The following is a 16,992-nucleotide window of genomic DNA, read 5'->3' as shown; positions in this document are numbered from 1 at the left end:
CAAAAAAACTTGAGGACACAGGAAACGCTCTGTTTAATGGTTATGGCAGAGAATTCAGTGTGTTAAAAACCTTATTTCCCCATCTTAGTAAGGAAAATTCAAATTTACTTATATATACCGGTCAACAACTTTTGACCCCTGCCTTTTACTTTTTCTTTTGCCTTGGTACCATTGTAAAGGAATATGAGGAAATATTATGGAGGTTAGTTTTACTTTTTACAAGAGCAAATTTTTCTGGATTCTCATTACAGCGTTTGAATGATTTCAACCATTTGCGGCTCCAGTTACACGTGCATCATGTAAAATGCAAAACGTAGCAAAGATCATTGTGAAGAGTACACGAAGATCAGCATATTGTCTGTATTCACACAAAATCAAGATCATGAAACACGGGACAAAATTAACATCCAATATATATAGTATTAAATGTGAATCTCTGCGTAAAACAATTTTGCACTATGGGTTGGAAAACAATTTCCAATGAGAAATAGAATTGTTTATTATTGCATGCGTTGGGCATGGCAAGTGCCTCTTATCTTATCCTCTTATGCATCAAGTGTGTTTGACACCTAGCACTTGCATGCATGATCATTTCCCGCCATAAATACCAGTGCCTAGTATCTTGCTTTCCTCATCCTCCTCCTTCTTCTGAAATCTTCATACAGTTCAAACTTCAAAGATGTTTTCAGGGGTAGCCGGAATACTCAACCGAGGCCACAAGATCAAAGGGACTGTGGTCTTGATGCGCAAGAATGTCCTGGACGTTGACACCTTTACTGATGTTGCTGCCACCGCCAACATCGGAGGCCTCATTGGCACCGGCATCAACGTCATTGGCTCCACCGTTGACGCCCTCACCGCCTTTTTAGGCCGCAGTGTCTCCCTCCAGCTCATCAGTTCTACTCAATCCGATGGTAATAATCAATAACGAGAAACTCTTGAGACCTAGTAATTTTTTAAAAAGTATGAGCGTAAATTGTATTGTTTTATGTATATAAATTTTGGTAAATATAAGAGTAAATTATATGCAAAATTTTTGTAAATATGAAAATATGAGTACAAATTATGTGAAGTTGACGGACTGAGAGCCGGAGTAAAATCATCTAACCGCTTTCAGCTATCAACTTCACGTGAAGTCGACTGCACCTGAGTTTCCACCACAAATTATTACTGATAAAAAATAATAATATTTGCTGATCATATAAAAGTGTTCGTCATTCTGATACAGAGAATGGCAACGGAAAAGTTGTAAAGGATACATTTCTGGAAGGTATTATTGCGTCGTTACCAACGTTAGGAGCTGGAGAATCTGCATTCAGCATTCATTTTGAATGGGACGATAGCATGGGAATCCCTGGTGCATTTTACATCAAGAACTATATGCAAGTTGAGTTTTTCCTCAAGACCTTAACTCTTGAAGATGTTCCAAACCAAGGAACCATCCATTTTGTTTGCAACTCTTGGGTTTACAACTCTAAACTCTACAAATCCCCCCGCATTTTCTTCTCCAACAAGGTACCTATGTATTTAATTATCAATTATCAAATTAATTAGATAATGATTATAGATGCAAGTTCTTGAACTAATGTTGATAAATGTATGGGGTGCAGCCATATCTTCCAAGTGAAACACCTGCTCCACTTGTTAAGTACAGAGAAGAAGACCTGAAAATTTTAAGAGGTGATGGAAAAGGGGAGCGTCAGGAGCATGAAAGAATTTATGATTATGATGTCTACAATGATTTGGGGAATCCGGATCGGAACGAAAACCATGCTCGCCCCATCCTTGGAGGTTCTACCACTTTCCCTTACCCTCGCAGGGGAAGAACTGGTAGATATCCTGCAAGAAATGGTTGGTATTATTCTTATTCTTGTTATGCATTTTGCTTTTGATTCAAATTTTAATGCCCTGCAATTTGTTAATACTTAACAGATCCTAACAGTGAGAAACCAGGGGATGTTTATGTTCCCAGAGATGAAAACTTTGGGCACCTGAAATCTTCGGACTTCCTTGCAAATTCAATAAAATTTTTGACTCGGTATGTGCTGCCAGCTTTTGAATCTGTGTTCGATTTGAATTTGACCCCAAATGAGTTTGATAGCTTCCAAGATGTTCGTGATCTCTATGAAGGCGGAATTAGGCTACCTACGGAAGTAATTAGCACAATTAGCCCCTTACCTGTCATCAAAGAACTCTTCCGTACCGATGGCGAACAAGTCCTCAAGTTTCCACCACCTCACATCATTCAAGGTCATAAATCAATGTATCTGTGAGAAAATCTCAAGCTTTTGTTGAAGTAATACTTGTTTTTTCTTATCTTCTTGTTGTTGAATGAGCAGTGAATAAATCTGCATGGATGACTGATGAAGAATTCGCAAGAGAAATGATTGCTGGTGTAAATCCTTGCATGATTCGTAGTCTTCAAGTAAGTTATTGAGTTGATGGTAATTGTAAGGAAGGATCACAATCTTTTCTTTATCTTCACTCACATAGTATCCTCTTATATAATGGTAGGAGTTTCCTCCGAAAAGCAATTTGGATCCCACAATCTATGGTGATCAAAACAGTAAGATACCTGCAGAAGTTCTTGATCTTGAAGGGTGCTCACTAGAAGAGGTGAATATATAGTTGTAGTTACAATATATTTGTTCTATTAATTTGAATCAAAGTGATTAAAATCAATTTCAACTTATGCAACAGGCAATTAATGGTCGGAGACTATTTATATTAGATTACCATGATGTGTTCATGCCATATGTGAGGCGAATAAATGAGACCCATGCAAAAGCATATGCCACTAGGACTATCCTTTTTCTGAAAGAGGATGGAACATTGAAGCCAGTGGCCATTGAATTAAGTTTGCCACATCCTGATGGAGATAAATCAGGTGCTATCAGTGAAGTTATCTTACCTGCAAAGGAAGGTGTTGAAAGCACAATTTGGCTACTAGCCAAAGCTTATGTCATAGTAAATGACTCATGCTACCATCAACTGATGAGCCATTGGTATAAACTAAAATTTTTTCATATTTCAATCACCACAATATAAATTTCCTAATTTTTCTTTTTTTGTGTGTGTTTATAGGTTGAATACTCATGCAGTTATTGAGCCATTTGTGATAGCAACAAATAGACAGCTAAGTGTGATTCACCCAATTTATAAACTTTTATCTCCACACTACCGTGACACTATGAACATCAATGCACTTGCTAGGCAGAATCTGATTAATTCTGATGGCATAATAGAAAGAACCTTCTTGCCCTCCAAGTTTTCTGTGGAGATGTCTTCAGCTGTTTATAAGAACTGGGTTTTCACTGATCAAGCACTACCTGCTGATCTCATCAAGAGGTAACATAAAACTCTTCATTCTATTATAAGCATGAACTTATCTAAGTAACATGTTTTATGTTTTGGATGATTTAGAGGAATGGCAGTGGAGGATTCATCTTCTCCTTATGGAATTCGTCTTGTAATAGAAGACTACCCTTATGCTGTTGATGGACTAGAGATATGGTTTGCCATTAAGGAATGGGTTCAAGATTATGTCTCATTGTACTATCCAACAGACAATGATCTCAAAAAAGACCCTGAACTCCAAAATTGGTGGAAAGAAGCTGTTGAGGTAGGTCATGGTGATTTGAAAGATAAGCCATGGTGGCCAAAGATGCAGACAGTTGAAGAGTTAGTTGAATCATGCACAACCATAATATGGACGGCGTCGGCGCTCCATGCAGCTGTTAATTTTGGACAGTATCCATATGGAGGGCTTATCCTGAACCGTCCAACACTTAGCAGAAGATTGCTTCCTGAACAAGGCACTGCAGAGTATGAAGAGATGGTGAAGAGTCACCAAAAGGCTTATCTGAGAACAATTACACCGAAATTAGAGACTCTTATTGACCTTACAACCATAGAAATCTTATCAAAGCATGCTTCTGATGAGGTGTATCTTGGAGAGAGGGATAATCCACATTGGACATTTGATTCAAGAGCATTAGAAGCATTTCAGAGATTTGGGAACAAACTGAGTGAGATTGAGGAGAAGCTAACAGAGAAGAACAAAGATGGGAGACTGAGTAATAGAATTGGGCCAGTTGAATTGCCATACACTCTGCTTCATCCTACTAGCAATGAAGGGTTGACTTTTAGAGGAGTTCCAAACAGCATCTCTATCTAAAATCTAAATGCAGGGAATAATATAATGAATTAATAATGTGTGGTTTCTTAGCTTTTTCAAGTCTTATATATCATGTGTATTTGTAATGTGCTACATTATATTTGAATAATCTGTTCTGGTTTTCACTTTTCAAATAATAATAAGAGATGACAGTTGTGTGTGTGGAAAATTCTGTCTTGTTTATGAGTTAGGACTTTCATCTGAGAAACTCCTACTATATGAATATGAAATCTAAATGTGATGATATATATTCTTTAGTGCTAAGTTGCTAATATCCCTTATGGAACTTGTGAAACAACAATGAACATAATTGATTATATTAAAACTGTAGATAATACAGGATAGATAGATAAGCCACAGAACTGATATATCAATTAAAACTTAAGCAATTCAAATTACATAAAACATTTTAATCACTTCAAAAGCATTATTATTATCTAGCTATTTCTTAGTACATACACAGATAGCAGGTATATATAGTACTAATGTAACCAATGATTGAGGCTCCCAAGTCCCAAACAATGATCAGAAAATATTAATGTGCTCATGATTGATGAATATTGAATAGTATGTAGATATAGATAGTAAATGAATAGCTCCAAATTCAAAATGCATGACGTGCACCGCATCCATCAGCCACATATATATAAACTCGTGTCATGCATATAAATAACATGCATGTTGTACTAAGCTATATATTGGTGGCTGCATATAGAAATGGTAGCGTATGGTATAAGTATACTGCTCTTCAAGATTGTATTATCGTGCAATTATTATGGCAATTCATCAGCTTAAGGATACGTGTAAGGTTTTACGTATATGCATATCTGCATGTTTCTATTGGCATTATTTTTTTTATTAATTTACATTTTTTAGACAAATAATTTTATGATATAATATAATATTAAAATTTTATAATTAAAATATTTAATATTTAATTTTTTTAATTATAATAAAAATTAATATAAAATGAATATAAAAAACTTATATAAAATTTATACATGTAATAGAAGCATATTAAAATCATAATACTTACGTGTTTCTTTCGTAACATATAGTATGATAAGAAGAATTTAGGGCAATTTATCCAAATAAATAAAGTAGATGAAATCTTTACTCAAATACACAAAACAGAAACATGTTACGTGCATGTGCAATTTTCCATTTCTATGTAATCCGTGGAAAGCAACCACGGTTTCTAATTTTTACATAAACCGTGGCTGCCTAGGACGGATTATGATTGTTTTGTGTTGTGTGTAAACCGTGGCAAATAGCCACGGATTACGAAGGGAAGAAGAAAGTCATAAACTGTGGCAGGCTTCCACGATTTATGAAGATGGCTAGATAGTGATAAAACTTTGTGGGAGGGAGAGGGAGAGGGACTGATATACTGATCAGTAGTCAGTACTATTCATTAGAAGAGTTTCAGAATTTGAGTGGAAAAAGAGAAAAAAAAAAAGACAAAATCTCAATCATATGATGAGTGAGTGGGTTCCTATTAAATTTTGTTTGCTTAATATAATGTGAAAGAACATAATTCTGATTGAAGTTTATTTGCATTAGCAGTTAGCACCATTAGCATGCTATATGCATGAGTTGAACTACACTTTCTTTACATACATAGAATAGAAGCCTTGAGGAATGGAATTTTTTTTTATGAAGTTTAAATACCAATGGCGTATTTATTGTCAATGAGGGCATGATTTGATTTTGAATTGGGATGAGTATTCTGCTTAATATAAACTCGTGTATAAAATAAAAATAGTAACTAAATAATGAATCTTTAAAGGATTATTGATTTAAAACTTTATTACTTGAATATGAAATATATTGTATATCAACTTCATATTTACAGAAGTTTAAATTCATATATTTTCTTCTCTAGTGATTTTTCAGAAGCATTTTAATTCAGTAAAATTAAAAATTTTAATTTTAAAATCCAAAAACTAAATCTTAAAGGTTTTAATTATTAACCCACACATCTAAAACCCTACAAGAGATCATATTTTGATTTAATATGTTAGATATATTTTTATTGAATAAGATCTAAAAAATTTAGCTTAATTATTCATTTTAATCATTTTAAAACCATTAATAAAAAAATAAGAAATATTAGATACGTTTTTAACTTTTTATCGAATAAGATATAAAAAAAATTAATCTTTTTTTTTCTCTTTTTCCACTCAAATTCTGAAACTCTTCTAATGGATAGTACTGACTACTGATCAGTATATCAGTCCCTCTCCCTCTCCCTCCCACAACGTTTTATCACCATCTAGTCATCTTCATAAACCGGGAGAGCCTGCCACGGTTTATTCTTTCTTTCGTAATCCGTGGCTACTTACCACGGTTTACACACAACACAAAACAATCATAATCCGTCCTAGGCAGCCACGGTTTATGTAAAAATTAGAAACCGTGGTTACTTCCCACGGATTACATAGAAATAAAAAATTACACATGCACATAACATGTTTCTGTTTTGTGTATTTGAGTAAAGATTTCATCTACTTTATTTATTTGGGTAAATTGCCCAAGAATTTAAGAATTTATATATCTGGCTCTTGAGGAGCTACGTTGAACAGAGTGCACATACTTAATTTCCAATCAACTGGCTGGTCTATATATAATTTAGATTCTTTAAATTAAATTGAGAAGATTAATAAAATAATAAAATAAAAAATTAATTATCATTAAATTTATAATTTTTATCATATATATGTGCATTTTATTATTTTAATTTAAGAATAATTTATTATTTATTTTATCATTTTATTAATTTTTTCACTTAACTGAAAATTTGGTTCAAATAAAATAGTAATCGTCCTCTGCTGAACTTTGCACTTAATTTGACCCAAACTTATTGAAAGCGTAGAAAATGTTTTCTTCATATCCAATATAGAATCCAATTTTAATTTGTAGAGACACCTACTCTACCGCTAAATTTTAATATGATCATAGTTTAATAACTCAAACTCTTTGTAATACCTACAAAATTAAAACTCATTTTTTAATGATAAAATACTCATATCACACTGCCCCAAAAAGATTTTCTTATAGGGTTTTGTGTTTTATTATTAATAAAGCTTCAAATAGTAATATTAATCCCTTTAATTAGTTGCAAATAATGCAAACACATACAACTTTTAATAGAATACTTATGTATGTTGATTAATAACTCTAGATATGGACTCATCAGAGATCATCTTCATCAAATGCAATCAAATTTTGCAAAAAAAGATTACTGCTGTAGCTTAAGTATTAATAGTGCAACCATTGCATTGATCAAACACAAACAACTTCTATTATTGTGTTTCCATTATGCAAACACATACAACTTTCTTATTAATTAGCATCAAATTAAAACTACTAAATACAAATGACAACACAAACATAGGTGGATGAAGCTAATAAGGAATCAGATTCCTTTTATTTAAAGACATCATCATAGACTCATTAGATAGAGATACTATTTGGAATTCCTCTGAAAGTCAACCCTTCCTCACTAGAAGGATAAAGCAAAGTGTAAGGCATCTTAGCTGGTCCAGAACGATTTTTCAATGATCCATCATTGTTCTTCTGCATCAATCTTTGTTCAGTCTCTGCAAGTTTCTTTCCAAATCTCTTAAAGGCATCTAATGCCTCAGTATCACAAGTCCAAAACTCACCATCATCCCTTTGTCCAAGGTAGGACTCATCAGAAGCATGCCTTGACAAAATTTCAATAACTGTAAGATCAATTAGTGTCTCTTTCTTCCCTGTGATTGTTTTCAAGAACTCCTTCTCATGATTCTTAGCCAATTCATCATACTCAGGAGACCCTTTCTCAGGCATGAATCTTCTGCTAAGTGTTGGACGGTTAAGAATGTAACCTCCATAAGGGTATTGGCCAAAATTAATAGCTGCATGAAGTGCTGAAGCAATCCATATGAGAGTGGTTGAAGCTTCAATCAACTCGTTTCGAGTTTCCATCTTTGGCCACCATGTCTCATTCTTCTTGTCACCATGACCTACCTCTACAAGCTCTTTCCACCATTCTTGGAGTTCAGTGTCTTGTTTTAGTGCATCATCTGAGTTGTAGTAAAAGAACACATACTCTTTAACCCATGATTTAATAGCATCCCATATTTCTAATCCATCAGAAGCATAAGGGTAATCCTCAATCACAAGGTGCACACCATGGGGAGAAGATGAATCCTTAACTGCCACTCCTCTGAGTCAAAAACAACAAACTAACAACCATTAGTATAAGATACTACCTGTCATATCAGTATTTAGCATAACAAATTAAGGGTAGAGACTAAAATATATAGACCATCATTAATTACCTCTTGATGAGATCATTAGGTAATGCTTGATCTAGAAAAACCCAATCCTTATAGAGTACAGCAGACATTTCCAAAGCATATCTACCCCACAAGAATGTTTGTTCTATAATACCATCTGCATTAATCAAGGCTTTCCGAGCAAGTGAATTTATATTCATGGTGTCACGGTAGTGTGGGGAAAGTAGTTTATTAATGGGGTGAACCACATTCAAATGCCTATTTGTTGCTATCACGAATGGTTCAACAACTGCATGAGTGTTTAACCTGCATATATGTCATTCATAAATTATTATGAATGTTAATAATTCATTTGAATATACATTAACTAATTAAGTTTATTGCATACCAATGACTAACAAGTTGGTGATAGCATGAGTCATTTACAACAACATATGCCTTGGCCAGTACCCAAATATAACCTTCAACTCCTTCATGTGCTGGTAGATAGACATCACTCACAGGACCATGCTCTTCTCCTTGAGGATGTGGCTTGCTTAGCTCAATGGCCAGTGGCTTTAAAGTTCCATCATCTTTCAAGAAGAAAATAGTCCTTGTAGCATAGGCCTTTGTCTTGCTTGAATTTATTCTTCTCAAATATGGAATCAAATAGTCATGGTGATCTAGAATGAACAATTTCTTTTTCTCAATAGCCTGAGTTTCACCCAAATTTAATTCATTAATTAATTGTTAATTGTTCATCACTACCACATATTAAAAAAAAAACAAATAGATTTCTATGATATATATTATTACCTGTTCTACAGTAAGCCCTTCTAAGTTAGGCTCTAAATGTTCTTTTTTCATTGTACTAGTATGATCACCATAGACTTTACTATCTAGCTTGCTACCTGGTGGAAACTCCTGCATACATGAAAATTAACCAAATCCAAGCTATAATTGAATGCAATTCCCTAAAAACTTATTACCACAAATTAATCGAATTACCTCAAGACTCTTAATGACATTAGGATTTACACCAGCTAGTGTTTCTCTAGAAAATTCTTCATCAGTCATCCATGCAGATTTATTCACTGTATCACATAATTTCAGTTTAAAATTATATTCACATTATTCGCCACATTAATATTGTTCAATGTATAAGATAATTGTAGCATAAATATAAATATATACCTTGCATGACTTTGGGTGGTGGATATTTAAGGAATTGTTCACCATCTGTTCGTAGAATTTCCTTGAGTACTGGCAAAGGGGAAAACTTGCTGAGAAAGTTTGTAGGTAGTGTAATTCCACCAGTATAGAGTTTATCCACTTCAGCAAAATCATCAAACTCAAGAGTTAAGATATTTGAATCAAATGCATCTGTGAGAACAGGCATCACATCTTGTGCTACAGATTTTAGTCCATAAGTTAGAAAATCTGATGACTTCAAGTGACCAAATGCTTCGTCCCTTGGTAGGTAAACAAAATCGCTCCGTTTCTCGCTCTTAGGATCTGTTTAATTAAGTTGAAAGCAAAATTAATTAGCACTAATAACACAAATTAAACATGTTACATGTGAATAAATCAATAATTGACCTTTGTTAGTGGTTGGTCTTCCTGTTCTTCCTCTACGAGGGTAAGGTAAAGTAGATCCTCCAAGAACAGGGCGAGCATATTTTTCATTGCTATCTGGATTCCCCAAATCATTGTAAACATCATAATCATAGATCCTATCATATTCTTTGCGCTCTCCTTTTCCATCTCCTCTTAAATTCTTCAATTCATCTTCCCTGTACTTTACAAGTGGTGCTGGCGTGTCACTTGGAAGATATGTCTGCATGGATGCATATTATGTTTCATTAATTACTTTAATTATTTGTTAATTAATAACTAGTTTAATTTAGTTTAATTACCTTGTTGGAAAAGAAAATGCGATCGGTTTTGTAGTTTTTAGCATTATAAATCCAGGAGTTGCAAACAAAGTGGATTTTGAGATTTGCATGGTTTGGAATGTCTTCAAGAGTCAAAGTAAGGAGGAAGAACTCAGTTTGCATGAAATTCTTGATGTAAAATGCTCCTGGAATTCCCATCTCACCATCATCCCATTCGAAATGAATAGTGAATGCAGATTGCCCTGCTCCCAATGTTGGCAACGAAGATATTATGCCTTCCAAAAACGTGCTCTTTCCAACTTTGCCCTTCCCATTCCCTACAATAATAAAACAAAAATAATCAGAATAACCATCCTCATCAAACTATTTTTTTTTTCTAAAATTCCAGCTGACAAAAAAAAGGTTATATTTCTTATATTTTTCTTCACACAATAATTTATGATTATATTTTTAATATATTTTTTTATATAATAGTATTTTTTAAATTTGTATAAAATTTGGTAAAAGTTCCGGACATAAAATTAATAAATAAAAGCCGTTGAATGAATCGATAGATTTACCTAAATTATTATTTAATAATAAAATTAAGGTTTGTACCTACCTGAGTTTTCAATACAAAATTTATATAAACTTTAACTTTTCTTTTGATCTGTTTTAAATAAAGAAGTATGATCTCTGAAGTCTGAACCTTTTGAGTAAAATAACATACTTTTATAAAAAGCTTAAGCTGAATCTAAAAGAAATCGACTATGTTAAATGTATATAGAATCAACTATCAGTATATAAATATATATTAATTTATATACCGTTAATTTTAGAGATAATTTTAGTATACGAATAATATTTAAAAAAAAAATAAAAGGGAGCAACATAACCATCTGGTTTGGTGGCACTAATGAGGTGGAGGGAGACAGAGCGGCCCAAGAAGGCCGTGAGATTATCGATGGTTGAGCCGACGAAGCCGAGGCCTTGGCCGATGAGTCCCTGAGCGCTGGTAAGGGAGTTGATGTCAAGGACGTTCTTGCGCATCAGCACCACCGTGCCCTTAATCTTGTGTCCCCTGTTCACCAGACTTGTCACTCCCGAAAACATCTTCGCAATTTGGCTAAGTAAACATTAACTAATTAATTAAGTAGCTTGTATTGCAAATAAGCAAGGAAATGTGGTACGGTATTTATAAGCTGCGTGTTTACGTTTTGAACGTAATACTCCATTATTATTATGTGCAAGGTGTCATGCAGCCACTGCAACTAACATGCAGAAATTTTTAATTATTTGCACACATGGTGAGACAATGTAGTGTGATGATTACACGTCTTAAGCATTCAACACTCGTCAACCAACCTCACAAACCACTACTGCATGCCAATGCCCACGTACCTATCTCACCGCATCCAATGCATGCAGTTGTATCGGAACTAGTACTTATGCTCTTCCAATTTATCACACAAAAATGAATGCCAGCCATATTGTGATGATGCAATGCACAGAAACTTTGGTTAATAATAAAAATGCCTTCATTATTTTTATTTTTTTTTTTCAACATGCTGATTTCGATATTTAAATCCATACGCATAGTATTGACTCACAGTATAATGTTAGGGTTAGAAGTTGGAACCATATTAATAATGATATGAATAATATAGAACAAATTTTCTAAAATTAATAAATTGACAAAAATTTAAAATAAAAAATAATTAATATTAAATTTACAACTTCTATATTTATAACTTCTATTATATGAGTGTTAGAAAATTATTTTAATTTTTTAATTTGTTTGTGGACAATACATATATTAATTGTAATTACAAATTATGTTATTTTAAATTAAATGACTTATATAATAGTGATCTCATTTATTGTTATAAATGCTAAATTGAATAAGTCATTATTACTTTTGATTTGAAATTAAATGAGAATAAAACCGGATATTATCTTTTGTTCTTTAGATAATTATCTTTTTGGATTTTAGATATATTATCTTTTGAACTTTAGATACTAATTTATTTGGATTTTAGGGTTTAATGGGTGTCATGCTCAAATATAAATAAGTTTTCAGGGTTTCGGTCCCCAATATACCAAAGCCGCCTTTGTTGCTCTTTCCCCATCAAAAGAGTTGCAGTTGTTGGGAATATAGAAGGTTTTGGTTGAGAAAGATCGAAAGAACACAAGATCCAAATCCTTCCATTTCTGCCTCTTATGAATAAAGGTATGCTTCCGCATTATGATATATTTTTTATGATATATTTTTTATGACTTAATATGAATTATCTAGGTTAATAAAATTATTTATTCCAACAATGATATAATAGAAGTTAGAGGATTAATAAAATTTATTATTTTTTATTAATAATTAGTTAATAATAGTAAAAATATGAATTGCCAATGAGTAATAGCTCAAATAGCATAGACTTTCCATACTCAATTAAGAGGTTGTGGGTTCTGAGTCTCCTATCTTTTCAAATTTTAAATGGCATAGTCTCCCTATACTTAATTAAGAGGTTGCGGATTCCAGTCTCCATATCTTCGATAAAAAAAAATATAGTAAAAATATGAGTTAAAAATATGTTTAGAATATTATACTAGAATTAGATTAACTAAAAATACTGATTAAAAACAACAAATACTCTTAAACATTTGGTACAGATCCAAATGATATATATCACACATTTTTAACAAATTGAATATTGGGCCAATATATTTGGGCCGGGTCATAGAAGTGTAATTGGGGCGGGAAAATAACAAAAAAGAAAAAAGGGAATTTCAAAAAACGAAGGTGCTGATAGACAGTTACAGTTTGGTTAGTTATTGTTGAGTATAGCGCCCGTCTCTTGAGATTCAATCTCTCACTCCCTGAGACTCATTGTGTGTATATAACTATATATAGCACTCCCTGAGACTCATTGTGTGTATATATAGCACTCAAACACACACACATTTCTTTCTCTCATCGTTTTCTCTCTCTCAGTATAGTTACTAGCAGCGAGTTTAAGAAATTAATTTTATATTTTTATTTTAAAATTATTAATTTAATAATAATTAAAAATAAATTATAAAAAATAAAATATTTTAAATTATTTAATATGTAAAATATTAAAATAAATAAATTTAAATTAAAAAATAAAATTAAAAATATATTAATTTGTTATTATGTGTAATAAAATTAATATAAAAATTTATTAATATTATTTAAAGATTAGTTATTTATAAATATTATTAAATTTATTTATTTTTTCAATTCTATTTAATTAAAAATAAATTTAAAAATTTATATTTAAAATATTTTTTATCTTTATTCATAATTCTAATAGATAAAAAATATATTTCTTCAATCTTATCTTGAACCTCTTTAATTATCTTTAATTTTATTATTTTTTAAGATTATTAATTTTTATTTTGATTATATTGTCTCATCATATTATACATTATTCTTTGTCTCATCATTATTATTATGGTGCCTTGTTTTATTTTTTTTTCTTCTTCTTCTATTCATCCCAATGGTAATTAATTATCACTGTACTATTATTCCAACTTTCATTTTTGTTTATCACTTTGATCCATAACTACCATTGTATTAACTTTCGAGTTATTAAAAATTTGCTAAAGGAATTTTTTTTTCTTAGATTTAGATATCTAGATGTATACCTATTATATAGATCCTTATTATTTGTCAGACTTACTTGTTAAGTCATATTTTATTGTTTTCACACAAAATTTAAGATATCAAGTATTCAGATTTTTTGTTAATCAAATTATAAAATTTGCCAACAATTATAAAAAAATAATATCAAATATTTTATATCTTCTTAAAAGAGTAATATTATATGGATTATGGACACTACTATTAACATATATAATTGAATATAAAAATATTATATTATTGGTAAATATCTTTCCTATTCTTAACACTTATTTGTAATAATTTTTAATATTTCTCTAGATTTAATATGTCAACTTGTATGTCTCTAACTAATAAAATTATTAAGATTTTCTTAAAATTTCATTTAATTTCAAAACAAAATTGTAATTTTTATATTTTTATTTTTTTTAATATTTTTAGAAAATTAATTTCTATGTTTTTTAAATTATAAATTTGAGATAAAAAATAAAAATTTTAATAAATAATAAATTATTAATAAATAAAAATAAAAATAAAAATTTTATAAGTTATATATTTTTTAATGTATAGAATAATAAATTTTAAATTAATTTAAGTATGATACTAAAATTATTATGTTGTTATTATACGTAACAATTAAGATAAAAATTTATAAATATTTATAAATTTATTTTTTTTAATCTTATTTAATTTGAAGTAGATATAAAAATTTAAATTTAAGGAACTCTTTTTTTTGCATAATTTTAATTGCTAATTTTTTTTAGTTTTATATTCAATATGTTAAATTATATTTTGTTCCATTATTTTTTAAAAAATTTTTATTTTCATTTTCATTATTTTTTATTATTCTTCATACACATATTTATTATTTTTTTTATTAAGTGAAATAAAGATAGGTAGAGAGTACTACACATGTACTCTATAGAACAGAAAAAAAGACAACATAAGTAGAAATTATGTGTAAAATAAAAAAGTAACTATACAAAGAACAAAAAAAAAATTTCAAAAAGCGAAAGGTGCTAATAGACGGTTACAGCTTCGATTAGTTATTGTTGAGTATAGCGCGCGTCTTTGAAATTCAATCTCTCACTCCCTCAAACTCATTGTGTATATATAGCACTCAAACACACACATTCCCTTCCCTCATCATTTTCTATCTCTCTCTTTCAGTAACTTCCACTTCAATCCCCTGTTATAAGTATGATAATACTTTCCTTTATCATTATATTTTATGCTACGTTTTACTTGATTTTGTTTATTGTACGTGCTTATAGCTAGTTCTACTCATAGATACTGGAAATTCAAGAATCGTGTTACGTACTATCCAAATTAGGGTTCTATTCATGATTACATCTGCTATAATGCAACAATTAAACATGATGAGTTTCCTTTTGTTTTGATTCCTGTATTTGAATAAATTTTATCCCGTGATTTTTTCTGTAGAAGTATTATTATCATACTTGACATGCATGTAAGGGAAATTTTTTGCCGCATTAACAATATGTATAGTATATACTGTATACTTTACTTCTTTAGCTTGTTTTTCTTGATTATTCCATGTGGATTTCACTACTATGATCTTTTGCATCCCCTAACTAAGTATATTAAATCATTATTCTAACTTAGTCAATGACAAAGAAGTCTTATGGCCCATAAATTCAGCTCAACAAAATTCATAAATTCAGTTTTAGTTTTAATTTTTATTATTTTATCTTATCTTATCTTTATTTTACCATCTTATCTTATTTTTACTTTTTTTTCGTAGACAATACTCTATATATATTTAGTTTTACTCTTATAATTCAATCAATCAAAAAATACATACTAAAATATTCTTTATCTTTGGGTACTCTTTTTGTACTCTTTGAATTTTGTCAAGGTACAACATTGTTGTAACTTGCATCACAAGGATGGATCCAAATAAGAAACTAGAGGAAGCAGCAGCAACTTCAGAAATGGATAAGGGCAAGATGGCAGCATCATCAGAAGAAGAACCAGTACCAACTTCAGACATGGATATATCAAAAGAAGAAGAATCATCAGAAGAAGAATCATCAGAAGAAGAAACTGCGGATGCTGCGGAAACCGAGGCCAGATTAATTGCTGAAGCAGTGTTCCAAGAAAAGGTGGCCGAATTAGGAGCCATACGTATGCAAGCACGAAATCTTGTTGAAGAATACAAAATAGGCTTAAAGGTTCTCACAGAGTTGCGGGATAAAAGTTAGTTTCCCGGATAATTAACCAACTACTCACTAATAAAAAACAAAGTTTAATTTCCATAACCATTAATTGTTCTTGTTCTCTTCATCATGTGGCAGCTTTGCGTGAGGCAATCAAATTCAACCGGCCTCCTCCGAAGGATGATAAAGACGGCGATGATAAAGATATAGATAAAGATAAGTAAATTTGTTTGTACTAAGGCTTCTACATACCTGATGAATTCTCTACAATTTTGATACATTACTTGGTCTACGCAATTTTTCACGGAATATCTCTCAGAAGTCTGAAGGATGATAATCATGAGATGAACATGATATATAGTAGTTAATGAATAAATAGTTCCATATGCATATTGGATTTCAATATTTCTAGCATAAATGAAACTTGATGGATGGAATAATGTTGCAATTGTACACTTTTATAGTTTTAGTTGATGAAGTCTTTAGCATGTCATTTGTTGTTTTATCTGCTGGGGCATCATTTATAGGGTAAATGGCAGTATTAAGCCAGCTTGCATCAGAATTTACATGATTAAATCAAACGAAAAAATAAGACATGGATCAACTAAAAGTATGTCTTTATATAATTTGAATCAAATCTATTGGAACTAAAAAGTTTAGTAATTCGAATCAACCATGTTCGAATTAGTGAGGGAGTTTGCAGTGTGAATAGTTCGAATCCCATTGATTCGATGCAAGGTGAAGTTCGAATCAAAATGATTCGAATTATTAATGGGGAGTTCGAATTTATCTTATTCGAATTATGTGTATGTAATTTGAATTAAGCCAATAATAATAATAATAATAATAATAAGGT

The 16,992-nt window shown here is 31.1% G+C and overlaps 3 protein-coding genes across 3 annotated transcripts; 2 read left to right on the top strand and 1 right to left on the bottom strand.

Annotated features, from left to right (window-relative positions):
- Positions 1–633: 633 nt before the first annotated feature.
- Positions 634–4,346, top strand: LOC107612513 (seed linoleate 9S-lipoxygenase-2). Its single transcript, XM_016314206.3, has 9 exons — positions 634–914; positions 1,229–1,515; positions 1,611–1,851; positions 1,933–2,250; positions 2,340–2,425; positions 2,515–2,616; positions 2,701–3,005; positions 3,085–3,348; positions 3,424–4,346. The coding sequence occupies exons 1-9, from the start codon at positions 680–682 to the stop codon at positions 4,175–4,177; spliced, it is 2,592 nt and encodes an 863-aa protein (XP_016169692.1). The 5' UTR covers positions 634–679; the 3' UTR covers positions 4,178–4,346.
- A 3,112-nt stretch (positions 4,347–7,458) lies between these two features.
- On the bottom strand, positions 7,459–11,483 carry LOC107613293 (linoleate 9S-lipoxygenase). Its single transcript, XM_016315234.3, has 9 exons — positions 11,213–11,483; positions 10,359–10,654; positions 10,042–10,279; positions 9,637–9,957; positions 9,451–9,536; positions 9,259–9,366; positions 8,852–9,156; positions 8,506–8,769; positions 7,459–8,390 (listed from the first exon to the last, which is right to left on the bottom strand). The coding sequence occupies exons 1-9, from the start codon at positions 11,427–11,429 to the stop codon at positions 7,634–7,636; spliced, it is 2,592 nt and encodes an 863-aa protein (XP_016170720.1). The 5' UTR covers positions 11,430–11,483; the 3' UTR covers positions 7,459–7,633.
- Positions 11,484–15,866: 4,383 nt separating this feature from the next.
- Positions 15,867–16,360, top strand: LOC148546986 (uncharacterized). Its single transcript, XM_088496001.1, has 2 exons — positions 15,867–16,176; positions 16,275–16,360. The coding sequence occupies exons 1-2, from the start codon at positions 15,867–15,869 to the stop codon at positions 16,358–16,360; spliced, it is 396 nt and encodes a 131-aa protein (XP_088352127.1).
- Positions 16,361–16,992: the final 632 nt, after the last annotated feature.

Source organism: Arachis ipaensis, chromosome B8 (genome assembly GCF_059453495.1).
Source record: "Arachis ipaensis isolate K30076 ecotype BB chromosome B8, ASM5945349v1, whole genome shotgun sequence".
Lineage (NCBI taxonomy): Eukaryota > Viridiplantae > Streptophyta > Magnoliopsida > Fabales > Fabaceae > Arachis > Arachis ipaensis.
This window is presented reverse-complemented; position numbering and strand designations above follow the sequence as displayed.